Raw genomic sequence first — 27,977 nt, forward strand, 5'->3', positions numbered from 1 at the left:
TATTTCCCTAAAGATTTAATTTTAAATCATTTCTGATAGAGTGTTTTTATTTTTTATGTTATGTGGCTTCATGTTCATATTTTGTGAATTACTTGTTTTGCTTTCATATATATATATATATATATATATATATAATTTCTTTAAAGTTTATGTTTCTGCAGTGGTCCCTATATCTGCTTTCCCCATAACTTGTGGTTATCTAAGTTAATATTTATGTGCTCAATACTTATTTTGTAAACTTAATGCAGATCTGGGAAATTAAATAACTATAATCTAATCTGTGCTTACCTTTGAATAAATTGAGTCTAATATTCAGGCAATATTTATAAGTAAATTGTCTCAAAGTCTTCAAAATTGCCTACAAAAGGTTAAGATAATGTGGGGTAGCTTATATGAAGTTATTGATTAATATTCTGATCTAGTTGTTTTCAGTCTATAGTGGGAATTGATCTACTTAATATCAGTTCAGATTTTTAGTTCAATACTAAAACCTCACGCATTGTTAGATACACTGTACAGAGTGAAAGAGTTAGTTCTCTTAGGAATTTATGGACAAAGATAAATTTCTAGTAAATTTAAAATTGATCTGTTTTGAAGGTTTGGTTTTTAAATGTTGATTATGAATTTCATATCAAATTGGCTTTCTTAATGTTATTATAGCAATTCTTTTTAACATCATTCTTGTTTCAGTGGATTAATCTGTAGTTGCTCATTGATAACGAATCTTTGTCCAATTTGGAAACACATAATTGAGGGAAATTTTTAAGAAATAGTAAATGATTGAATCAGCCATATTTGGAAAAATTGTTTTTTTTTTTTTAAATGAGACTTTCATGCAGTAATCTTCTTAAATTTAGTGTTCTCAACCATGGTACATACATACTGCCTTAACATGAATTTTAATGTCTGCAATATTTGCTGAATTTATAAGGTGGTCACTACCTTTCTTTAAAAATTGTAATGTTTTATATTCTGGTTTCATAGCAATTTGTCAATCCACAGTGATCATTATGAATCTACAATAAACTGTGTGATGGTTCTTATACCTTCTTAGAAATGCTACACAAGAAAATCGCCCATCTCCCATTAGCTGAAGTTAAAATAGAAAATCAGTTTAATGATTAAGCTTTGTAAATTTCAAAGCTAAAACTGTTTAGGGGCTTCACAGTTTTTAATCCTAATTAAATACCCTCTCTATTTCATGACCTTATTTTCTAATTTAAACTTTTTGCAATTGTATAAACTAGTAATTGAGTCCCAGTCCTATCTGTAGTGTATTGACATAATGAGCTGATATTCCTTAAATGTGGACCTATAAGGAGATACTATGGTGTGCTGTATTGTGCTTCTAGCCTGTTTTCCACGATTAATTAGCATTTACCAGTGAGGGTCATTTTGGCTCAAGTAATTTGTGTATTAATAGCCTGTGAATATTGCAGTCCTTTTTAGATGGTATTGGTCTAAATAAGCATTCAGCAGTGAACCTGTTAAACTGTTCACATGTATAGACTATTGAAATACTGTACTTGTACACATCTCACTGTTGACATTTTTACTTCTTTTCTAAATCCAATATTTCACAATAAAAACTTGTCAAAAAAAAGTAGAATAATGACTGACATTGAAATCATTTTGCTGTGTGTTTATTTTTTGAGCTTTCATGCCAGAAAATACAAATATTTATGGGAGGAATGTAGTAATACATATTTATTAAAGATAGACAGAAATTTTAATGGCATCTTTTTTTAAAGTCAACCTTGTTGAAGTATAATTTGCATGCAACAAAATACATCAGATTGTATGTACATTTAAAATCTGCATGTTTTATTTTAGGTAAATTGAACCTTGATAAAGTTGATTTCTAAAAAATGTATCATGGAGAATTGCCTTTAATTGGAATCGTTCAAAAGAACCCAGAACACTCAATAGGGAAGGAAAGTAAAGATTGATGTACTGGGTGGGCAAAGGACAAAACATAGCCAAGGGGTCCTGGAGGAGTGGATGTAGAGAGAAAAAGAAAATACATAAATTTAGATGGCTTAGGTCGATTTTTATGAGACATTTTGTCTTTATCATTAAGACGCTGGATTTAATGTCTGGGCACCAAGAACTCTGTGGAGTTTTTTGAAGACCAGGCAAAAATAAAACCCAGAAACAAAAGTGTCTTGCTCTGCGGGATCTACTGCTGGCTATTCGGTTCCCTTCTCACCCATTCTGATCCATGTCTTCATTTTTATTTGGCAGACACCTACCTGTGCCACAATGATCTCATCCAATGACTTTGCATCTGCTTCCTGGGAACTCGCAGTCCGAGTTGACCATCCAAATAAAGAGGAGCAGAGGAACATCACGCTGAGAGTGTCTGGAGACCTGCACGTCGGGGGCGTGATGCTCAAGTTGGTGGAACAGATCAGTAAGTTCTTCTTTCTGGATGGTTTCTATCTGGTAGGAACACTCTGTTACATCTCTGCGGCGTGGTTGGTCTAGTTCGTCTGATCATGTAATTTCTTCTGGTTGTTCATCTTACAATGGCCCATAGAGTACAGCCCTCTTCCTGGTTCCCCAGTCTCTCCCAGGATGAAGAGGAATAGTAAGTCCTACAGGAGCCACAAACTGACTCTACCACCTTTGTAAAAACTTGACTCTTTGGTGGCAAACTCATGCTCCCCAGTAGGTATAATACTGTACTTCTACATCTATGAGACCCCTGCCACTAGTGACATCTAAGATGATTTTAGGTGACATGGCATTAAGCCACTGTTAATACTTCATTGCTCCATGATAAGGTGCCCTTGGTGCTGATGTGTCTTTTAGCACTGTTAATCAGCTTTCTGTCACTGTGACAAAATGCCTGAGAAAATCAACTTAAAGGCGGTAAGGTTTATTTTGGCTTGTGATTTTGGATGTTTTGGTCCACAGTTAGTTGGCTCCATTACTTTGGGTCTGGGGTGAGGCCAAATATTATGGCAGGAGCTTGTGGTAGAGGTTACCTCACGGTGGCTAAGAAGCCAAGCAATAGAGAGAGAGAGGAGGAAAAATAAACCCTTCGAAGGCACGCTTCCAGTGACCTGCTTCCTATATCTGGACCACCTCCTAAAGTTTCCATCTCCCATTAATGTCACCAGCTGGGGCTAGGACTTCAGCACATGAGCCTCTGGGGGACATTCCAGACCCAAACTATAAAAACACTTATCTGTCATGTGCTACTGTACTTGTTCAAAGAAAGAAAGAGAAATCTCCTGGGTCAGTCTTCACATCAGGGGTCAACATGTCAACATTATTGGACCTAAAATGTAATGACATTCTATTTTCTTTGTTGATTTAAAGCCTTTGATAATGGCTTTCCATTTATGCTAATGAGATAAAGCCTTTTTAAGTAAGTCTTGACTGAAATGTAATACACAACTGGAAAAGTACATTTATCATCAAGGTATGGTTCAGTGAATTTTCAGTCATATAACTAATCATCCAGATTACAGAGACCATTACCTGTTTCCTCATCTGTTCCCTCACCTGCACCCCATACCTGATTCCTCCTAGTTATTACTCTACTAAAGGTAGCCACTATTCCTGGCCTCTAACATCACAGAAATAATTTTGCTTGTTTTTGAACTTCATATGAATGTAATTTTACAGGATATACTCTTACACATTTTCTTTCACCCAACATGTCTGAGATATTCATTCATGTTGCTTCAATTCATTTATTTTATTTTCTTGCTATATAATATTCCATTGTATTAATCTGCCACATTTTATGTTTACCTTTTGGACATTTGAGTTGTTTCCATTTTTGATCCTTAAAGATCGTAGAATATATAATAATTGCCTTAGCCTCTGAATAGCTAGTATTGTAGGGGTGCACCTGGTGAACATTTCTGATGGGTATTGCATTAGTCCATTTTCATTACTACAACACAATACCAAAGACTACTAACTTTATAAAGAAACAAGATTATAGTTTGACTCATAGTTCTGGTTAAAGGTCTAAGGGCCACATCTGATGGTGGTCTTCTTTTTGGCCAAGGCAACATGGGGCATCACATGGTAAGAGACAAGGATTGTACATGTAGATCTGCCTTGTTTTTCTCCCTCTTCTTATAAAGCCACCAGAATTTGATCATAGGGGTTCCACTCCAATGACCTTAGCTAATCCTAATTACTTTCCAAAGACTCCACCTCCAAACACCATGGTCAGAGTAAGATTCCACCTGTATTCCTAAGAGGAGGGATCAAACCTCAACACGTGAAGCCCTGGGAAATCAAACCACATCCAAACCATTGCAGATGTGAAGCACAGAGAGGAATTGCCAAGTCACAGGATTTTCCAAAATGATGCTACCAATTTATATGTCTACCAACAGCATTGAGAGAAAATTTTTTCTAACTTAAAAAGACATTGTATATAACCAGAAGAAGAAATTATACTCCATAATCATATGTATCAAAGTGCCGTCTACTGTCATGTATAACTAATTTAAACAAATTTAAAATTTTTAAAGAGATACCATTTAAAGCAAAATAACAAGTAAATAAAAATACTGATTGTATTAGTCAGCTTTCTGTTGCTATGAAAAATACCTGAGAAAATCAACTTAGAGAAGGAAAGTTTTATTTTGGCTCATGATTTCAGAGATTTCAGTCCATACTTGCTTGGCCACCTCACTGTTGGCTCACAGTGAGGCAGAACATCATGGTGGGGCTGGTGTGGTAGTGTACCCCTGTAATCCTGGTGACTGGGGAGGCTGAGGCAGGAGGATCGCAAGCTCAAGGCCAGCCTCAGTAACTGAGCGAGACCTTGTCTTCAAAATAAAAAAATAAAAAGGGCTGGGGGTATAGCTCAGTGATAATGTGCCCCTGGGTTCAGTTCCTGGTACCACAAAAGAAAAAAGAAAAAAAAGAACATCATGGTGAGGAGCATGTGGAAGAGCAGGACTGTTCACCTCAGGTCTCAAAGAAGGAGGAAGAGAGAGAGAGAACAAAAACACACACTTGCCCAAGGAAGGGAATAAGGACTAGTTTTCTCCTTTCCCAGCGACCTACTTCCTCAACCTAGGATCAGCTGTGAATCCTTCAATGGATTAATCCATTGATGAGGTCAGAGCCCACATGAGCCAATCACCTGCCCAAATCCCCAACTCTAAACACTGCTACAAGCTTTTGGCATAAAAGTCTATGGAGATACTTTGTATCCACACAGAAACACTAGCATCCCTTTATTTAGCCAAAAGATTGATTGAATATTGGCCCTAACATTGAAGAAGCGATTCATCTTTGATGCCAGTGTTGAAGGAAAGGAAGAGGGCTGGGCTATAGCTCAGTTGGTAGAGTGCTTGCCTTGCAAGTTCAAGGCCCTGGGTTCAATCCCCAGCACTGCAAAAAAAGTTAAAAAAAAAAAAAAAAAGGGGGGGGGGGAGGAAAGATTCAATATCAGTGCTAATGTTGAGGGGGAGAAAATATGCAACTCTGATTCTAGTGTAGATGCTTTGAAAATGGGAATATGGTGCTTCTAGAAGACTGGGATGTTATTGAGAAGAGGAAAATGCCAGCTTTACTGCACTTCTGTGTGGACTTTGGGGGCTGTTGACACTCCCTTGTGATCCTGGGGTGTAAGTTCATTTTTTTTCTTTTCTTTCTCTCTCTCTTTTTTTTTTTTTTTGGTAACACAGATTGAACCCAGGGGTGCTTAACCACTGAGCCACATGCTCCATCCCCAACCCTTATTTTGTATTTTTAAATTTTGAAGTAGGGTCTCACTAAGTTGCTTAGGGCCTCATTAAGTTGCCGAGGCTGACTTTGAACTTGCAATCCTCCTGCTCAGCCTACCCAGCCACTGGGATTACAGGCATGTGCCACCATGCCTAGCATAAGGATCCATTTCTATAAGAGAAATAAGATGCATTTTAACAAAGCCAAATGCTTTTGACCTTCCAGAAACGACAATGGCACAGATGGATTTTAGGAAAAATAACTTAAGCATTCATCGCAAACGAAAATGTCGTGCTCTTCCACGATACTTAAATGTAAATGATGGGAGGGTTCATACGTTTTCTTCCTGCTGGGCCTTGGTGTCTTTGGAGAGAAGCCATGGATTGTAGAGCCTTGAGCTGTAAAAAGAAATGGGGCCCTGAAAGTCGGGTTGTTTGTTTCAGGTTTTGCACACAGTGAAATGGACCCTGGGGGATGTGAACCCCCTAGTGCTCCTTCTGCTCCTCCTCATTTTACCTAATTGTGTCTTCCATCTTTGTAGACATAGCTCAAGACTGGTCAGACTTTGCTCTTTGGTGGGAACAGAAACATTGCTGGCTTCTGAAAACCCACTGGACCCTGGACAAATATGGGGTCCAGGCAGATGCCAAGCTTCTCTTCACCCCTCAGCATAAAATGCTGCGCCTTCGCCTGCCTAACATGAAGACAGTGAGGCTGCGAGTCAGCTTCTCGGCCGTGGTGTTTAAGGCTGTCAGTGACATCTGCAAAACCCTGAGTAAGTACCTGCGGTGCCCCCAGGCCCCTTAGACTCTTGGCAAAGCAAAGCGGGAAAACATGTTCTGCTTTCTGCATGTCCCAAATGGCTGATCAGAAAACACCCCCTTCTTAGGAAGCACTCTGCAAAGCCCAGATGTGGGTACTGCAGCCCTCACAGTGCGGTTACACCAAATGGAACATCATTGACACCTATCAGATTCGTTTCCATGCGGCTTAAAACTGTTTCAAAAGATATTTGTTAAAAAAAAAGAAAAGAAAAGCAGTGTGGAGATTCCTTAGAAATGGAACCACCATTTGACCCAGCTATCCCACTCCTTGGCCTATACCCAAACGACTTAAAATCAGCATACTACAGTGATACAGCCACATCAATGTTCATAGCTGCTCAATTCACCATAGCCAGACTGTAGAACCAACCAAGATGCCCTTCAGTTTATGAATGGATAAAGAAACTGTGGCATATATATACAATGGAATATTACTCAGCTATAAAGAATAATAAAATTATGGCATTTGCAGGCAAATGGATGAAATTGGAGAATATCATGCTAAGTGAGATAAGCCAATCTCAAAAATCCAAAAGACGAGTGATCTCACTGATAAGCAGATGATAACACATAATGGAGGGTGGGAGGGGGGCAAGAATGGAGGAAGGAGGGACTATATAGAGGAAAAAGAGGGGTGGGAGGGGTGGGAGGGAAGGAAAAAATAACAGAATGAATCAAACCTCATTACCCTATGTAAATGTATGATTACGCAAATGGTATGCTGTTACTTCATGTACAAACAGAAACAACATGTATCCCCTTTGTTTACAATAAAAATAAATTTAAAAAAAAAAAAAAGGAAAAGAAAGGTGGAAAGAATCTCATGAAGTTCAAAGGGAGATCAGTAGAGTAGAACAAAGGGACCAGAAAAGGGAGGAGAGAAAGGCGAAATACTGGAGAGTGATCTTGGTCAAATTATGTTGTTATGTTTGTGCATGTGCAAATATGTAACACTGAATCTAACCATTATGTACAACTATAATTCTCCAATAAAAATATGGAAAAAAGATAAATAAGTAAATCAGTTAAATCTAGAGAGCTAAAACAAAAAATAGTCTCCTGCCTATGTAGGGAAAATGGCATTTTTAATTGAACTCATTTTAGACTATGTGGCAGGCAGTGTGTTGAGTGCAAGGCAAGCACTCTACCAACTGAGCTACATCCCCAGCCCAATAACCAGTAAATGTAATAAGAAAATATTAGAGGATGTTTTAAAAGGGGCTAGGACATAGAGAAAAAAGGGGAAAGTGTCAGTAGTAGAGGGAATACCAGTTCTGCACAGGGAGAGCCAGTATGGCATGAAAGAGCATGAGGGCAGAAAGCATTTCCTGAGCCAGGTGTGGTGGGAAACACCTGTAATCCCAGTGACTCTGAGGCTGATGTGGGAGGATCACAAGTTCGAGGCCAGCCTTTGCAACTTAACACCGTGTCTTAGAATTAAAGAGGGGTGAGGATGTAGCTCAGTGTTCTAGTGCCCCGGTACTGCAAAAACCAGGAGGGAAGGAAGGAGATTGACATTTCCAGTCAATGGCTCTTTATATCTGATCAACTGAAGCTAAATCCATTTAAGTTGTATAAGGTTTTTTTCCACCTGGGGGAGGGGGGGATAAAGATCTTGGACTTGGAGATAGACGTGCTGTTGTTGTTCCATTTTTTGTTTAATGCTTACACCCGATTAGCTGGGCTTTTAGGTTCACCTCCAGGCTTGTGCATAAATTATGTATTCTGAGTGGTCACAGGTGTGCTTTGCAACCTGCTGGTCAGCCCTGGGCTACTGGGGAGTCAAGCTGCACTGCTGGACTGCACCTTGGTATGAGGCAGGGTGCCTGATCAGATGCAAGGATCTAATAGGAGCCTGTGCACTGACGCCCAGGAATGCTGCACTGGGACCCTCTGTCATCACATCCCTTGGCTTTTTCCTGGCATTATAACCACTCACTGTGGTAATTGCCTACTGGCAATTCTGATCACCAGTAGCTCACATATTGGGTGAATGGTGGGGAAGGGGGTCTATCGTAGATTTGGTTCTATGGAAGCAGACCCTGGGGAGAAAAGTCAAGTATACAGTTTCTTAGTAGATGATATTAGTAAACACCACATACGGATGGGAAAGTGAGATCGGAAACATCAAGCCATCCATAAGCATGTGTCACCAACCAAGCCACGCGCTGGGCAACTGGGACCTCTGGGCAACAGTGGAGTCGCAGCCTCAGGGCTTGCCACCCCAGGGACACTGTGCTTGTGCACCACCGAGGGATGCTCCTGGGGAGAGTTGCATGTCTATGTCGGCAGCGCAGACCCTGGCTGGCCACCAGAGCAAGCCCTCAGGCAGACCCGAAGGTTCTCGAAGCATGGAAATGGCGAGGGCCCAGAAGAGGTGGCAGGGCATGAGGACATCTGCCAGGGGGTGAAAAGACCTGGTGGACCATGTGCAAGATGAAGGTTTTCGGGGTTTGTGGTCCACCCTAAAAAAAGGAGGCGGGTCCTTGATTAATTGTTGTCAAGAACAAAAAATGGAGGAAGGGAGAAAGAAGAGAGGAAAGGAAAAGTTGGTGTCAAATAGAAAACACAATGATGATACAATGCAGAAGTGGTTGAGGCTGGGCAGTGAGTGTATGAAGGGGGCATATGCTATTTCCTTGGCTTTGAAAACATTTGAAATATTTTCATAATGACAAAAAGCAAACTAGAAATTATACTAGACTAAATCTCCCTCCACTCTTCCCCCTAGACACGTGCAGTTTAGAGAGTCTCTATTCCCCTTTTATTTCTTCAGAAGGGATTCGATTTAGTTCCATTTACCTCCCAGGGATCTCCGGAGACACTGTGTCAAATGCACTAAATGACTCCAAGTCTCAAAATTCTATTTTTCCCTTGTATTTTTCTTCTTTTTAAAATTTTTATTTTTTGTTATTTTATTTTTAGATATTAGAAGATCAGAAGAGCTTTCCTTGTTAAAGCCTTCTGGTGACTTTTTTAAGAAAAAGAAAAAGAAAGATAAAAATAATAAGGAGCCCATCATTGAAGATATTCTCAACCTGGAGAGTTCTCCAACAGGCTCACCAGGTAAGATGTGTTGTTTCAACTCGTGAATGTAAATGAAAACCAAAGAGAGAAAATAGACCTCTTCTTCCCCTCAAAGGAGGAATAAGATTTTAGGATCAATGAGATGAGGAAGAGCTACCTAGTTAAGTTTGTAAATAACAAAGTCTTATTTCAGACTCTTTTTTTTTTTTCAATAGATATGCTTAATAATTCATTGTTGTACTTGTGAATTTTGTGTTGCTGTGAATGGAAAATCTTAGTACAGATGGCCACGAATAGGTGATAAAAGAGCGATATTTTAAGAGGAGATATGTTGAATCACTCAAATATACTTCTCTCTCCCTGATTCTATTTTTGGGCAATTCTTCCCTGAATTCAAATTCTCATTGGATATAGGGGGAAAGTTCTTCAGATGAAAATTCTGAAGAGGTTTCTCTTCTTTCTTTTTATATCAAAATAATCAAATCTCTAGCATGCTTGCAAGATTGAGGGCATTCTTGCACAGTATATTCCAATGAATTCCAAGAAAAAAAGCAGTTATGTGTGCTTGATACAAACTTGAGCCAGATGATTAACCTGCTGTATTCTTAAAATTGCAAGGGCTGCTATGTGATTCAGGAGTATCTGAGGGCTGGGGATATACTTCAGTTGGTAGAGTGCTTGCCTGTCAAGCACAAGGCCCTGGGTAAAATCCCCAGCACTGCAAAAAAAAAAAAAAAAAAGAGTATCTGAAACTTATTTTGTACCTGCACTCTGTGAAGTCCCCAGTTCTCTACTCATATCAAGACTTCTGCCAAAATAAGAGAAATTTGAATTATTAGAAAAGTAGTCCCCAACATTCATCTGTGTTGATTTGGAGGAACTTTTACATCTTTGAGTTCCCAGAAGCAGAATATACAGACAAGATCTTTGCCTGTGTATAACTCGTCTCCCCACCATTATGGCTCCTACAATTATGCTAAATGATACAAACGTTAAAAGTCAAATTTCATTTTAGTGTAAGGAATGGCAGTACTTCTTTTTCTAAAGATTCCCAGCTGACTCTCATATCAGGTCCGTCTACCTCTTGCTTTGCAGTAAGTCCTGGCTTATACAGTAAGACCATGACTCCTACGTATGACCCCATCAATGGAACTCCAGCATCCTCCACCATGACTTGGTTCAGTGACAGCCCTTTAACAGAACAAAATTGCAACATTCTCGCATTCAGCCAGCCACCCCAGTCACCAGAGGCACTGGCTGAGATGTACCAGCCTCGGTCTCTGATTGATAAAGCCAAGCTTAATGCAGGGTAAGTATGTGACTCCATTTTGCTTCTCTCTGAACTGGTGTTCACTTAGTGAGAGAGTGTCCCAGAGCTCAGGGAGTGTTTAGGTTTTAAGTTACTAGTCCTGGGGAGTGTGCTTTAGTACTTGACTTCAGCAAAAGAGGCTTAAGCTTTCAACTGTGACAAAAATCTGTGTGTTTGGATAACTCAACAGACTGACATATGTAAATATAATTCTTTTCTGCTCCAGGTGTGTAAAGTTATGCTTTATGGGATGTAGAGTAGTTTGTCCCCATGTTGGTTTTCCTGAACCTATCAGGGAGAGGCAAGGTGGTCCCCTGGGCTTACATTGTCCCTTTAGGCCTTCTAAGGGCAAGTCCTGGACCTCTGTTTGAAATGGTCTCATAAAATACACCCACACAGTTTCTCAGACTACCATTTCTTTTATTCTCCATTGCCCACCAAACAAAGTCAACCTTGTTAACAGCAGTCAACTCCCTGGAAGACCTGGCTCCAGTGGACGTCTCTGTATCCTACCGTGGCCCCCTGCCCCCCATTTTGCCCTACGGCACCCTCATGGTTTCTGTCACTGCCCCCACTCCTGTGCTACTCTTCAGTCCCTGTTTGTCCCTGAAGGCTCAGCCACAGGCCTTTTCCTGAGTATCACTAATGCAGGTTGGTCAGTCACTTCCCTGACTTACCTTGCTCCACTGTCACCTTGTTCCTTTATTATGAGGCTCCATCGCCCCCCATGGACTGTCAGCCCCTTTAGAAAGGAGACTACATCTTGGTTATTCTTGCTACTCCACAAGGCCTCATAGAATGGGAGTTCAGGCCACTTCTGTTCAGTGGCATTAGGTGACACTTCATCCCCGCAGCATTTTGCTACTAACTTTTACTCTCCATCCCACCATCCCTCCCCATTACCCAGCTTGTATTTCTCAACTTGAAAACAATACTATCCAGGAACCACTAGCCACATAGGAATATTTAAATCTAAATTTGGGTTAAATTAATTAAAATTAAAATGAGGCATTAACCTCATTTCGTATTCAGCAACCACAGTGGCTAGAGGTGAATGCATTGGACAGAACGAACATGAATGTTTCCTTCATTGCAGAAAGTGCTAGACAGTAGGCTAGGCCTAGCTTTGGAATGAACTACCTGGTACAGTGGAGCCATCCTGCAGTCAGCTAGGGAAGACTACCATGCTGGCTCCACCATGTGACCGTGACTTTGAATGGATCATCTAATGTCACCAAGACTCAGTTTCCTCATCTATAAAACTGAGATAATAAGAACTGCCCTGGCTCCTTCAGTGGATTACTTTAAAGTTTAATGAGCATATGTATATATAAACATATATATACACACATATATACACACACACATATGTATGTATATATAATTGCATTTTATCTTAAAATGTTTAAAGGTGACATATGTATAGATGTCATATATACCTCATCTATACATATATATGTCATATATGTATGTCCTGTGTATGTCATATGTATGCAAATGCATATCCTATATATCTTATATACGTATATATGTCATATATATACATGTCCTGTGTATGTCATATGTACACAAATGCATGTCCTATATGTCTTATATACATATATATCACCTTAAAACACTGTAAGATCAAATGTAACTCTAGGATATTATGTGCTTACTGGTTTTTTGCAATATTGCGTATTCTGCCTTTGTTCAAGGGTGTAGATGTATATGAGCATATATAGTAGTATAATATATAACATGATATAATGGGTACATATGTAAAATTGACTGACCTTTAAAACCCGTTCTGTTGTTTTCTAGTTGGCTAGATTCTTCACGCTCCCTGATGGAACAAGGTATCCAAGAGGATGAGCAACTGCAGTTACGATTTAAATACTACACTTTCTTTGATTTAAATCCTAAAGTAAGAAAACTTCTCTCTCTCTCTCTCTCTCTCTCTCCCTCTCTCTCTCTCTCTCTTTCTTAATGTGAATTCATGGAAGTGTAAAATTGAGTCATTTCATTATCAAAATGAGAACTGATTTGTGTGGTCTCTTAATCTCTGCAGGGTTAAACTGACACATTTTGTCTGGCTTCTTAGTTGTCATCTCTTGGTTTCTAGAGGGCAGATAAAGTGTCCAGGAACAAAGGGATTAGAGCAAATGTTTCCCAGCACTGGAGTCCTTGATGCCAAAGGAAGGAAAGGAACTTTCAGAGGCCAGAGTCGAGGGCAGGTTCTCCTGAACAAGCCAGGACCACGAGGTGGTGCACACAAGACTCCCCACTGTTAAGACGTCTTTCAGAGAAAGGGTCATCTACATGAAGACCCCAGCTGGCCACCACCTCATTGTCAGTGCACAGCTTCCACCTGAAATGTATCAGGACACCTAATGAAAGGCACAGTGAGTGCTTTGAACTTCTGCCCTTTGCTTGCTCCTGAGTAGCCATTTGTGGGGCTGCGAGTCAGCGGCTAAATGGCAGAAAATGTAAACTGTGTGTCGGGTCCTCTGAGTGTGCAGGGTAGCACACCTATTTCTCCTTCCTCTGGTGCTTCTTGGTCTTTTCCAGCCACTGATGTGCCCTTGTCGAGGACCTTGCCTCGGCCAGCCTTTCTCCCAGACCCCTGCCTTTTCCCTGGTCCTGAATTTAAGTCTGGTTTTCGATGGCCCACCTTGACCTATCTAGCATCTTCTTCAAAATAAGTCTTGTTCCTTGTCATTTCCATGGAGATGCTCCTGCTCAGTCCTTTGTTTAAGCCTAAGTTAACACCCTTGAATCTAGCATGTGTCTGGAATATGTAACTCCCAGTGAATCATGGCTAAAGAGCAAGTTTAAGGTCACTGTGAATTTTATAGTTGTCTGGTGTTTTCTTTTTCGCCTTGTATGCTAGACCTATACCCATACATTTCCTGATTCCCACCCTCCCCGCTCTCTCTCTCTCTTTTCATTTTTATGTGGTGCTGGGGGTTGAACCCAGGGCCTCATGCATGCTGAGCAAGCGCTCTACCACTGAGCTGCATGCATCCCAGCACATCACATCTGTTTTCATAAGAGGCCCAGAGGATTCCGACAGCTGCTACAGGGCTAACGAGGGATCTGTGATTAGATGTAAACTTTCCTTCAAGAGAGGATGGAACTGTGATAGGTGGCTTTTGTCCTCTGTTAGTATTGTTGGTTGGTGGAAGGGGAGGGGAATTCGCTGAACTGACTAGATGGGAAGGAACAGAGATTCAAGGAGTAGAGAGGGCAGAAACCATGTTTGCACCAAAGTCTATTGAATTATTTCTCTTTTTATGTTTGTAGGAATACAGTGTGCATGATGAATCTTTTGTATTGAAAATATTTTCCATCTGTGTCTCATAAATTTCTAACCTTCTTTAGGTTATAAACAGTTGTAACCTAAATGTTTAATTGTAGGTTGTCAAGTCTATTTTAGGCATCCTGTCTCACTTACGAAGGCCTTCCTGGGGTTGGGGTATAGCTCAGTAGTAGAGCACTAGCTTAGCATGCTCAGTTTCTAGGTTCAATCCCCAGCACCAAAAGAAAAAAGGCCTTCCCCATTCAAAGATTGTGGAAAGTATTCCTTCTAAATATAATTTGGATTTTATATTTAGGCTTTTTTTGGGGGGGTGGTGTGTTTTACAGAGGTTTGAACTCAGGGGCACTTGACCACCAAGCCACATCCCCAGCCCTATTTTGTATTTTATTTAGTGACAGGGTCTCACTGAGTTGCCTAGCACCTTCCTGTTGCTGAGGCTGGCTTTGAACTCTCCATCCTCCCACCTCAGCCTCCTGAGCTACTGGGATTACAGGCATGCCACTGCCCCTAACTGTATTTAGGCCTTTTTTATAACAGATTTGGGGGTATAATGCATATATCATGCATTCACCTATTTAATATGTACAATGCAATTGTTTTAATATATTCACAGAATTGCACAACCATGACCACTATCAAATTTCAGCTGTCACTTCCCATTCCTTCCAACTGTCCGAGCCCTAGGCCACCATCAATCACTTTTCTGTCTGTGAAATTTGCCTACACTGGTCATTTCCTATAAGCAGAATTATACAACATTCTGAACTTTGGCTTCTTTCATTTAGTATATTTTCAAAGTTCATCCGTATTATAGCATGTGTTAGTGTTTCATTTCTCTTTATTGCCAAATAATATTCCATTGTATGTATATACCTGTGGCTGTATATATATTCATTCATTCATTCATTCATTCATCAATCAGTAGACATTTGAATTATTTCCACTTTTTGGCTATTATTAATGATGCTGCTATGAACATTCGTGTACAAGTTTGGATTGTTGGTGTTTTTTAACTATTATTATGTAAAGTATGCATACATACAACTTATTTGCCATCTTAACCATTTTTAGATGGCAAGTCAGTGCCATTAAGTGCATTTCACATTGTTGTGAAATTATTATCAGTATCCATTTCCAGAGCTTTTTCATCATCCAAACAGAAACCAAGTACCCATCAAACAACTACACCCCTTCTTTTCCTCCCCCTGCCCCCAGTCCCCAGTAACCTCTATTCTACTTCTTGTCTGTATAGATTTACCTATTTTAGGTAGTTCATGTAAGTGAAACTATCCAGTATTTGTCATTTTAAGTCTGATTTAGTTCACTTGTATAATGTCTTCATGTTGCATCATCTATCAGAATTTCATTCCTTTTAAAGACTGAATAATATTCTACGTGTACAGGAATCTGTTCATCCATTGATGGACACTTGGGTTGCTTCCCTTTTTTGTCTATTGTGGTTAATGCTGCTGTCGACATTAGTATACAAAGACCTGTTTGAGTACCTGCTTTCACTCTTCTTGGGTGGATCTCTAGGAGTGGAATTGCTGAAGCGTATTTCATGTTTAACTCTCTAGATATCACCCAACTGTTTTCCGTGGAGGCTGCACCATTTTACATCCAGCGTGCACAAGGGTTCCAATTTCTCCACATCCTCACCAATTCTAGTTATTATTTTGTAGATTAGAGCCCTCATAATGGGCGTGAAGTGGTATCCCATGTGGTTTGTATGTTTAATCTTTAATCCATCTATCATTTAGATTTTCGGATGGTGTAAAGTAGTATTTTTTATTTTGGGTTTTTGTTCCCCAAATACCTAGGCATTCTCAACACTGAGTATGGTATTGAATTATTCCCTTCCCTACTTACATACAATGTCATTTTTATTTTATATTAAATAAATATATATACATATATATATATATATATATATATATATATGTCGGGGTCTTAAGCCCCCTTGCTCTTCTCGACCAGTGACAAGGGAAGGGGACACTCCCCAACAAGGTCAGACCGGGATAGGTAGGGCTGACTGACCTCCCACTCCTAGCCCTCCGGGCGGAGGACAATCAGAGGAATCAGGGAGACCCGTCACAGCAGGAACTCGTTTATTGAGGAAATCGCACAGCTTTTATGTAGGGTGGGGGCTAGGCGGGAACCAATCAGCTTAAAGGTCAGCAAGGCCTGGGGGGTTCACGCAGGCGAGAGTCCCATTGGACTATATGGCAAGCACGAGCTGATCATGTTTGCCGAACTATTGTTCACCAATCCCTGACTGTGGTCCGATTCATCATCATTAAGTATTGAAACCGCCTTTGAGGCCTTGATCTTGCTCACTCGCCAGGGAGTAAGGAGTCAGCCTGAGTTAGTTAACGTGTCATTAGTCCCAATATATATACATAGATCTACCTCCAGATACTACCTTAGCATGTACTTTGTCACTATACAGATACCACACTGTATTAATTGCTGCATTGTTTTAATGTCTGGGAGGACAAGTGCCTCCCCCGATATTGTCCTTTTTCAAAATTTTATTGGCAATATCTGAACATTGTGTCTTCCAGCTTAACTGAGAATCAGCATAAAGTTCTAGTAAAAATTCCTGTCAGATTCTATTTGGAATTACACAGAGTTTACTGATCTGCTTGGACTCCCTCTCCCTTACAGTATTTGTTGTGTAAACCATTTCTGCTGTTTGCTTTGAGAGCCAATAGAAACGTGATAGACAGAGGGAAAATAATGGAATGTAAGCTGGATCCGTCTGGTTCTTTGAAAAAGCTCTGGAAAATATTTAGGGAAAATTAAGTTCTGAGTTCAGAACCAAAATGATCAGGGGTATTGGAAAGACAGAGGTGCTCTTCTCAGTTACCTGAACTAAGGTGTAGGATATCTGATTTACAGAGAATGGACACAGATATTGCAGAATTTTTGTATTAAAAAAAAAAAAAAAAAAGCCTGCAAGTATACATATACACACATCTGTTTATTTCTCTAGTACGATGCTGTCCGAATAAACCAACTCTATGAACAAGCCAGGTGGGCTATTCTCTTAGAAGAAATTGACTGCACAGAAGAAGAAATGCTGATCTTTGCAGCACTACAGGTAGAATCTTGGGTTCTCATCACTTGTAAGAAACCAAGTTCCTTCTGCTTAAAGCTTCCCATTTTTCATACTGTTTATTTCTTTTTCTTTTCTCTTTGGGACTGGGGATTGAAACCAGGGGTGCTTTACCACTGACCTACACCCTCAGCTTTTTTTTATTTTTTGTTTTGAAAAAGGGCCTCTCTAAGTTGCAGAGTCTGGCCTCTGCCTCCCAAGTTGTTGGGATTACAGGTGTGCAGCACCAGGTTTGTTTCTTTGGTGAAAGAAATGAAAATGAGGAGAGTAAATTTAAATTTAAGAATCTCCTCATAGTCCACATATATGCACATCCTATGTAAAGCATTCTGATCTCTCCCCTACCACCAACCCAATCCGTGATGGGGAAGAACCAAGTTTGAATAGGACTAAACATAAGTCTAAAATGAGTTCAATTAAAAATGCCATTTTCCCTACATAGGCAGGAGACTTCCTTGTAAGAGATGTTTAGCATTCCAGAGGAATGACTGAAAGAAGAAGAAATGGCTAATGGATCCTTTCACTTCTATAACATTTCTAAAACCTCTATTTTCACTTCAGTATCATATCAGCAAATTGTCAATGTCGGCTGAGATACAGGATTTCACAAATGAGTCTGAGGTTGACGAAGTGGAAGCTGCCCTTTCTAATTTGGAAGTGACCCTCGAAGGTGGAAAAGCAGACAGCACCTTGGTATGAACTTCTCTGTTAGCTTAGAATTGTGACTTTGCTCCTACTGATGGACAAGTGGAGATGAATATTTTAAAATTAGAAAGAAGAGACTATTTCATCTTACTTTGAAAAAAAGGTGGAGGAGAATATGCTCTTCATGGGACAAACTTAAACTTAGCAAGAACTGACTAGATTTTCTCAGGTTAGTTCTGCAAGGGGCTATAAGATATTTTCATCACCACTAACGACAATACTTTTTGCATCATCTTCCTCCTTGGGTGTAAATTGGCATGGTGTGAGGGGAAGACCTCTGAGAGTTCCATTTCACTAGCATGGAACATGGAATTGATCTCTTCAGTCTAGAAAGAACCACCCTGTCTGTGGCTTGGGGCAGCTGTGAGAATAGAGAAAATGCTTTGCAGATACTGTCTTATCATGTTTACCTGGTTTTATATTTCCACTGGGCAAGATTGACAGAAGTGAGGGAGGGCTTTTTGCTGGGGCATTTTTAAGCATTCCTGAACCTTTTTGATGGCAGGAAATAAGTAAAATAAAACTCTCCAGGAAAACATAAAGAAGTAGCACTAGTGTGTTATCCCTTACTTTTTATCTTTGAAATGTGGCTGAGTGGCAGCTTTATAATTGTAATCTCCACCCCCGTCCCCAGTTTGATTCATTCATGAAGTGCCACCCTTTTGTTTAACTTCTTTAATCATAGAAGTAATTTTAGTTTAATCACATTGAATCAGAGAGGTGGGTCTATTGTAATTGGATCTAAATAGTAATAATGAGTAAGAATGAGTCACTATATTTTTATGCATTCACTCTGTGTTCTCTCATTAAATGCCTTAAAATAAGAAACTGGCATCATGCAAGAGCAAATACCAAAAACGACTAAACGCCAAGGTTCTGTGGAGATGCAGAGCTGTCTCACATTTATCCAAGAAGCAGACCCCATGCACAGATCTTTTTAAATTATTTTTATTTTTTAGTTGTAGATGGACACAATACTTTTGTTTTATTTGTTTATTTTTATGTGGTGCTGAGGATCAAACCCAGGGCCTCAAACGTGCTAGGCAGGCACTCTACCTCTGAGCCACAACCCCAGCCCCTAGAGATCTTTTTATCTCCTTTCTCTGCTGAACAAATGCAAAAGGAAAGTGATCCTTCTTGGAGTAAATGAAAAATTCCCTCCTTCCTCCCTCAGTATGTAGCATTAAACAATAGGCTTCTCAGTTCAAAAGAAAACAGTCACCAGCCTACATGGCAGAATGAACTTTGAACCAAGTTCCTTTGAACGTTTAATCAGTGACCAAGATGTAGCCAGTTGCTTTACCACAAAATTGCAAAATATTTTGTACATAAAAGTAGTCATTGCTAACTCAAATTTTTAACTTGAATAGTGGATACAGGAAATGTTGGTCAAGTTTTTAAATCGTCTTTTTACGTTTTTATAATCCATGACATACATAAAAGTGAAAAACATACCTGTGTACAGATTAACAAATGAGTGTCAAATTATCCCCCAAGTCACTACCTGAATCAAGAAATAGAAATTGACCATCCCCTTAAGAGTCCCCACATCATCACCCCACTCCCAACCCTCTCCTCCTGTAAAGGTAGCTACTGGAAATATGGCTAGTGTGACTAAGGGACAGAGCTTTATATTTTATTTTGTTTTTAATTTTTGATACTGGGGATTGAACTCAGAAGCCCTTAACCCCTGAGTCACATCCCCAGCCCGTTTTACACTTTATTTAGAGACAGAGTCTTGCTTAGAGCCTCTCTAAGTTTCTGAGGCTGGCTTTGAATTGGCGATCCTCCTGCTTCAGCCTCCCAAGCCGCTGGGATTACAGGTGTGTGCCAGCACACCTGGCTATTGTTTTCTTTCATTTGTATTCATTCAAATTTTAGAAAGCTATCTGTGGCAAGTGGCTACCATATTGGACAGGGCAGGTATAGATAATCACCACCACCTATGGAATTCCTGCTTATGAAATGTGATCTGTTTTCCTTAGGAGGACATTACTGACATCCCCAAGCTTGCAGACAATCTCAAATTGTTTAGGTAAGTAGCCTTTAAGGAGAAAAGGAGTTCCCCATAACAAAGCCTTGCAGATAGAGCCCAGAAGTGTAAATTGCACATCTGTTAGTCAAGTTCATCATTCAAAGGTAAGATCATGGGGCTTTGGTGTCTCACAGACAGTGTGTGGAAACCAAGCTCCACCATGTGCACTAGCAGGTGACCTGGAGTGTTCTCAGTTTTCTGAGCTGTAACATGGGAATATAACTCCCATTAGGTTCTTTGGGAGGATTTGATTAAATTTTGTTTAAAAAAAAAAAAAAAGCATTTTAATATGGTTACCCGACTCATAGTACTTACTCACTAAGCAGTGGTATAACACCACCGGCATCGGTAATGATGAACATACATACATGCTGATTGGCATTTCTAATAGGTTCAACCTAGGAGGCTCAGGACTCTGACACCGTTTGACAGACTTTGGCAGTACAAGAATCATTTGACTCTCAAACTTTGATCCTGACCTTATAGAGAGAGTAGTTAACTTTATCTACTTTCCACTGTTAGAATGGTAGTTAATCTGAAACTATTAAAAAGGCAGAGAAGGGGCTGGGGATATAGCTCAGTTGGTAGAGTGCTTGCCTCTCATACACAGCACAAGGTCCTGGGTTCAATCCCCAGCGCCCGCCCGCCCGCCCCCCCCCCCAAAAAAAAAAAGATGAAGAAGTCTGGCGTAGTGGTGGGTGCCTGTAATCCCACCTACTTGGGAGACTGAGGCAGGAGGATCAGAAGTTCAAGACCAGCCTGGGCAACTTTGACCTCATCTCAAAATTAAATTTTAAAAGGCCTGGGATGTGGCTCAGTTTTAGAGTACCCCTGTGTTCAATTCCCAATACCAGGGGGAAAGAAAAAAATGCAGAGAAGGTTATGTTTTGTTTTCATGGAAAGAAAAGACTGCCACCTTTATGGGTGCCAAGGCATGTTAGAATGAAAGCAATAAAGCCCTTTGAAGTTCTATCAGTTACTGAAGTCACTTGATGCTTTGTTGACTTTTCTTAACAAACCAATTCTTCACTGGGGGCAGCTGGCTTTAAAAGAAATGCAAGTTACTTTTGATAATACATGATGCAAAGAAAGACTTGGAAAGAGGAACAATGAACCAGGTATAATCGAGAAACAAGAGTCCAAAGGTAACAGTATTTGTCACTGGATTTCTACAGTTTGTTTGTTTAGGTTTTTTTTTTTTTTTTTTAATGTAATTGTAGGCTGTGGTCTCAAACAATAAGGTCATTCATTTATTATCTGTCATATAAATAGTTGTAACCACAACTGACTTGAATTGGTATAATCAAGAGTGGCAGAGAAAAGAAATAGCAATTTGAAGCCACAAATACACCTTGATATAATATTCAGTGTTCTGCAGTGAAACTGGATTGCCATATTCTCTTTGTGGAATAAATCCAGCTCTTCATAACCAAATGATGGCAGTGTCCGTCCTGAAGATGTTCTCGATGTTTCAGTGGAGGAGATGATAGGTTGGAGTTAGCCACGTCTGCTTCACCTGTGCTACCTGAATGGCATTTGGTGTGACAGTTATACTCAGATTCACAAATTACCCGTGTACCTGACCAATGGGCACTTTATCAACCAAAGGTCTCAAGATCTTGGATGTAATGTGTAATACAATTCACGGGATGAAGAAATGAATAAAGAAAGGAAAAGGGGAGTGTGAGAGAAGGGGAGGGGACAGGATTGGGATTCTATTTCTAGGAAGAGTGTGACCACTAGCAGGTCCTTCATCTCCCTGGGCTTCTCTCCTTATCAAAATGAGAGCATTGAACTAGTCCTTCGATTTTTTTTCTTTCATTTCCAATAAAGCTCTTTCTTTTTTCTAAATAAAATCTACAGAATCTATCAAAATGTGGGCTTCAGTTTCCAGTACCATGACATCAGTTCTAATGCAATCCCTAATCCTGCTATAAATACCTAGGAATGCTGGATAAAATAAAAGAATCATAAATACAATATGGATCATAGAGAAACTGAGAAATGTCAGTTTTCAGGAAATGAGAAGGGAACCTGGTTCTCCAAATGAAGCCTCAGCCACAGAGGCAGATTTAGGGCATGGATAGAGGCTCTCCTGGCTTGGGGCTGGTACTCCAACTTCCAGGAAGGGATTGGAAATGAATGTTTCAGCCTACATGAAGCAGTAAGCCCACTGAAGCACTTGCCTAATGGTGTTTTCTCTGTCTAAAGGGGAACAGAAAAATTACCCGTCAACCAAAGAAAGCAGGAAGGTAGTTCATCCTTGTACTGGGTTCTGTGGGGAAATGAAAAGTCTGTCTTGAGAAATCAGAGCCAAGGCTTGTGACCATACAAATGTAGATATGAATTGAAATGTCTTATATGATAAGGGAAAATTAAATAGAAACTGGTCCAGGACCACAAAACCTATGAAGCCTTAGTAAATGCAGCTGTAAAAATACTCAGAGGGAAATATTCACAACCAGGCACACATAGATTTCTGTAAAAAACATTAATTACCTAAAAAATGAGCTCCTGCCAGGCACGGTGGCACCTGCCTGTAATCCCAGCAACTCTAGAGGCTGAGGCAGGAGGATTGAAAGTTCAAGGCCAGCCTCAGTAACTTAGTGAGACCTTGTCTCAAACTAAAATTTTTTACAAAGATAGAAAGCACTGGGGATGTAGCTCAGTGATAGAGTGACCCTGGATTCAATCCCCAGTACCAAAATATTTTTTTAAAAATGAAAAATAATCTCCCAATGAAAATGACATCAATATGAGTTAATGGACTGCCAAAGGGGAAGTTTCAGCAATTTTAAGTAATGGAACAATCTGAAGAAACCATAAAATAAGTATGTTTAAAAATCATTAAGTTAAAAATTAAGATTAATAAAAGAGAACAGGCAAGGAGGGACTGTATAGAGGGAAAAAAGGGGTGGGAGGGGTGGGGAGGGAGGAAAAAATAACAGAATAAATCAAACACCATTACCCTGTGTAAATGTATGATTACACAAATGGTATGCCTCTACTTCATGTACAACCAGAGAAACAAGTTGTACCCCATTTGTGTACAATAAAAAATAAATTAAATAAATTAAATAAAAATAAATAAATAAAATTGCTCTAAAACAAGGCCCAAATAAAAATGAGAATATCCTAAAAAAGAGAGAGAGAGAACAGGCAGCTTCGAAAGGATTCATATCTTTCTATATTCCATTATAGGTCTCATAATGCTTATAAGAGTACCGCGGTATAGCTTACAAAACATTGCACACCTGTTGGGGTAGGTCCTCAAACTATTTTAAAGATGGGGTGTGCCCATTTATAGTTTGCAGATGGCTGGTCTGGGCCAGTTTTTGTGAATTTTCAGGGAGCCAGCTTAGGAAATCTTGTTTAAATGTGGGTGACTGGGCCACCAACCTGCACCCACTGGATCTGGAAGTCTGGAACTCACTAAGTTGCTGAGGCTGGCCTCAAACTTGCAATCCTCCTGCCTCAGCCTCCCGAGTTGCTGGAATTACAGGCAGGTGCCACCACACCCAGCCTCCTTCCCATTTTTGAATGCAGAAGTCCACTCTCCAGCATGAGGCACCCTGATCTACCCACAAAGGCCAAGATTGTTCTGCTGAACCAGATATAACTCTTACTTTCTTTTCTTGGCCTATCTGTACCCTCTTTCCTACCTCTAGCTCTCACTCATATTAACTGTTTTGAATAACGCAACCATCAGGCCATTTTCTGGTGGTTTCTCTCAAGGGTTAGGAGGAATCTATGCAGAAAAGGTAGCTTACTTCTGTTTTGTCAGCATGAAGCTTGTGCTGTGGGTATCAACAACTAACTCTCTTCAGCTCCAGGAAGCGTGCTGAGATTTCAGACGTTGCTAGAGTCATGTGGGTTTCCCAGATACATCAAAATAATGTGTCAAGTATTTCCCTTGTGCCAGGCACTGAGATCTGAGATAAGCACTTCACATAAATGGCTTCATTCTGTTCTCACAACAGGACAGTGTGAAATCAAAACTACCCCCGTCACAGAGGGGCAATACATGGGGCCCAGGCAGGTGGGGTGTCTTTCCCAGGAGCACAGGATGAGCATAGCAGAGCCAGAGCGTGGATCCGAGAGGTCTAACTCCTGAGCCTTTGTGTTAACTTCTGCATTGCAAAGCAACACCCTGTTACTGGCTTTTAGAAATGAGTTAGTGGTCTGGACATGCAGCTCAGTGGTAGAGCGCATGTTTAGCATGAGAGTCGGGCCAAGGGAGAGAGAGAAAAAATGAGTTAGTTATTTGAGAATTGTTTTTAAAAAAATAAAGAATATTTTGTGCACAGGGCCCAAGCAACTTGATCTGCTCAAAATCTGCACAGCGTTTCGCAGTTCTGGAGAGTGGTTGAAATGTTAACTGTACTTTAATTTGCAGGCCCAAGAAGCTAATGTTAAAAGCTTTCAAACAATATTGGTTCGTTTTTAAAGACACATCTATAGCCTACTTTAAAAATGAGGAACTTGAACAAGGAGAACCCATAGAAAAACTCAATCTTAGAGGTAAGAGCATCCCTTAGTTCACTGTGGCTTGCAGATGGAATTTAAGATCCACACAGAAAGTTTCAAGTTTACTTCTGGAGGGACCTCTGGTGTCACCATTTTCCAGGTGACAGCTCCTCTTCCTCATGGAGTGTGGACCTTGGGTGTGGTCTAGTCAACCTGGTTATTCATATTCTGCTGCCTCTTCTTTCCTACTGTGTCCAGAGTCTGCAAAGTGGTGGTACTTGGTATCCATGAAGCATTGTAAGATCCTGAAAAGCTTTTTGAGTTTAAGAACAGTTCTGTCTGGGCTGAGGGTGTGGCTCAGTGGTTGCTCATCTACTTAAAATGGATAAAGCCCTAGGTTCAAGCCCCAGCACCACACCAATAATGCTGGATGTGGTGGTGCACACCTGTAATTCCAGCAACTCGGAAAGCTGAGGCAGGAGGATGGCAGGTTTGCAGCTAATCTCAGCAACTTATCAGGACCTTGTTTCAAAATTTTAAAAAGTAGGAAGAACTGTGGATGTGGCCCAGTGGTTAAGCACCCCTGGGTTCAGTCCACAGAAGCAAAAAATAAATAAATAAATGAATGTTTAAAAGCCAAGAACAGTTATGTTTGATTCAGTGTCCTGTTAGTGCCTGTTCTAATCTCTGAAACTATATATTAATTGAAATATTCAATTAACCAGTGTACTTCCCTCTCATCATCGTGGCAATCGGAGCATTACCTCTGCTTTGATCTCTTTTCAAGTCCGTATTCATAATTGTTCCTAAGAGTTAGGATAGCCATTATCATCCGGAAAAAAATGAATTCAATCTTTTTTTTAAATTTATTTAAGAAAATCATTTTTCTTTATCCATGCTAATTGTTCCTAAGTCTTATTGAGTTTTCCTTTAATTAATGTTATAACTTGCTCCTCCATTTTCAGAAGAGAACCAGATCTGAGGGGCTTACACTCAAAGTCTTTGTTTCAGATGCATGCACGATATTGATGCCACAGATTCCTCCGAACTCAGTTCTGACCTTGCCTTTTGTACTTCAGGCTGTGAAGTTGTGCCAGATGTGAACGTAGCAGGGAGAAAATTTGGAATCAAGTTACTAATCCCTGTTGCTGATGGTATGAATGAAGTGTATTTGAGATGTGACCACGTAAGTAAAGCCACAAAACTCTTAGGTCACTTGACCTTCATTAAGCCTGTAAACAAAACATGTTTCTTGACTTATCCAGATGGGGTCACATCCCAGTAAGCCCATCCTAAATAGAAAAGACTAGGAAGTTGAAAATGTATGTAATTATACCTCATCTACAAATGTTCTAGCGTAGCCTACCTTAAATAGGTTCAGAATCCTTAGCCTATAGTTGGCAATATCATCAAGCACAAAGCCTGTTATAATAAAGTGCTAAATATCATGTATAATTTATTGAATACTGTGCTGAAAGTGAAGAACAGATGATTGTATGGTATGCTTTCACATCATCCTGAAGTTGAGAATTTTTAGTTGAACCATCGTGAATCAAGGAACATCTATAAGGTGTTTTCTTAAATTAGAGCATGATTGTGTCAGCCAGCTATTGCTTTGTAACAAAAATCACATCATAACAAAATCCCATGACGTTCAACAATAAATATTTGTTTCTGGAAGATGTGCAGGTCAGCTGGGAATCTGATCTTCTAAGCTGGTATCTGTTGGTCAGATGTGCTTTGAGCCACAGGTCTGGCTAGGCTTGTCTCCTTGTCGTGGGTTGAGCTGATTTTTTTTTTTTATTCTGTGTCCCAGGCTTCCTGAAGGAAGCTCTTCTCATAGTGATGGGAGAAGTGCAAAAGGGCAACTGACCACACATGTGACTTCCTAAAGCTTGGACTTGAAATTGACTGTCACTCCCAGTCACATTCTATCAGCCAAAGCAAATCACATGAGTGTGGGTGGAATTCAAGGGATGGAAATTACATTGTTTCAGATGGGATGCACTTTACAGTTAGATGGCAAAGAGTATGGATACCAGGAGGTTGGAGCCTGAGGCCAGTGACTCAGTATACCACACCTACTATTGCTCTGCAGAATTCTGTTTAACTGCTGGAGACCACTCCTGTTCTCTCAAAGGGAAAATGAGCTCAGACATTAAGGGACAATAGAAACTGCCACTAAATGGTTCAGATCCCATCCATGGCCCTGATTGCTACCTTGTAATTAGGATCTTTACTAAGGATGGACCAAGGTACAAATAATACAGGGAATCAGGGAATGATTTTTTTCACTGTTTTCTTTTTTCATAGAGATGAGACATGATACAAAAATAGCAATACACATTCAAGCAGGCTCTCTGGTAATTTGGGCTTTCACCTGCCTGTGCCCCATGGCACTCCTTGGATCATCTTTAAATGCAAAGTCTCTGTACAGAATAGATTGAAGCTCCCTTTCCTGGTCTCTAGCTCCTCAGCATTTCAACATTCAACACAGCTATTATTGAGTGTTAGTTTAGATAGTTAACAGTCACTCAGAAAATGCCACTTCCGATCTCTCCTTACACAGAGAGTGTTGGTTTTGGGTTATGAAGCCCCAAGTTCTGCAGTGTTTATAGCAAGGTTGACTTTGCACCTGAACTTGCTTCTCAGCCCTCTGGCATTTATTGCAGGAGAATCAATATGCCCAATGGATGGCTGCCTGCATCTTGGCATCAAAGGGCAAAACCATGGCAGACAGCTCCTACCAGCCAGAGGTCCTCAACATCCTTTCATTTCTAAGGATGAAAGACCGGAAATCCTCATTTCAGTTGGCTTCCAGTCTTGAAAGCATGGACATGAACCCAGAATGTTTTGTATCACCTCGGTGTGCGAAAAAAACACAAGTCTAAACAGGTACTGCTCATCGTGATGGGCATTTGTTTGCATAAATTCTTTAAGTTCTGAAATAAAAATAATTCTATCTGATGAAGGCCATTATCATGAAAAATAGGTTGATAGGGAAATTTTACTATGTACTGTGTATTAGATGCTATTATGAAATTACTGTTACTGTTTTTGTTTTGTTTTGGTTTGGTTTTTTGGTACCAGGGATTGAAGCCAGGGGGGTTTAACCACATCTCCAGTCCTTCTTTTATGTGTATTTTATTTAGAGACAAGGTCTCCCTGATTTGCTTAGGGCCTTTCTAAGTTGCTGAGGCTGGCTTTGAACTCTCGATCCTCCTGCCTCAGCCTCCTGAGCCACTGGGATGACAGGTGTGAGCCACCACTCTCAGCTAAATTACTGTTAATTTCATTAGCAGTTGGCTGTACTGTTGACTTAACAGGTTGATAGTTCCAGATTGAACCTAATTATCAATAAAATGATTTAGTCCCTACAAATTAAAAATTAAAATTATGCTTCCAATAAGAGTAAATTAGAAGTTGAACAAATGAGAGGAGGGAAAGGGGCAGAACTGGGGAATAAAGTTGACCAAATTATG

At 40.1% G+C, this 27,977-nt stretch overlaps 1 protein-coding gene across 1 annotated transcript in view; it reads left to right on the forward strand.

The window, feature by feature from the left end:
* The first annotated feature begins 2,247 nt into the window (after window positions 1-2,247).
* LOC306653451 (fermitin family homolog 1-like) overlaps window positions 2,248-27,977 on the forward strand; it is a 33,931-nt gene continuing 8,201 nt past the window's right edge. Inside the window, 12 exon segments of the mRNA XM_079126458.1 lie at window positions 2,248-2,413; window positions 6,251-6,484; window positions 9,459-9,599; window positions 10,656-10,869; window positions 12,673-12,775; window positions 17,166-17,273; window positions 17,850-17,981; window positions 19,979-20,028; window positions 24,425-24,549; window positions 25,575-25,681; window positions 27,168-27,368; window positions 27,370-27,390. Coding sequence (XP_078982584.1) covers window positions 2,263-2,413; window positions 6,251-6,484; window positions 9,459-9,599; window positions 10,656-10,869; window positions 12,673-12,775; window positions 17,166-17,273; window positions 17,850-17,981; window positions 19,979-20,028; window positions 24,425-24,549; window positions 25,575-25,681; window positions 27,168-27,368; window positions 27,370-27,390 — 1,587 coding nt within the window. The 5' untranslated portion in view covers window positions 2,248-2,262.

Source organism: Sciurus vulgaris (assembly GCF_902686455.1).
Source record: "Sciurus vulgaris genome assembly, chromosome: 2".
Lineage (NCBI taxonomy): Eukaryota > Metazoa > Chordata > Mammalia > Rodentia > Sciuridae > Sciurus > Sciurus vulgaris.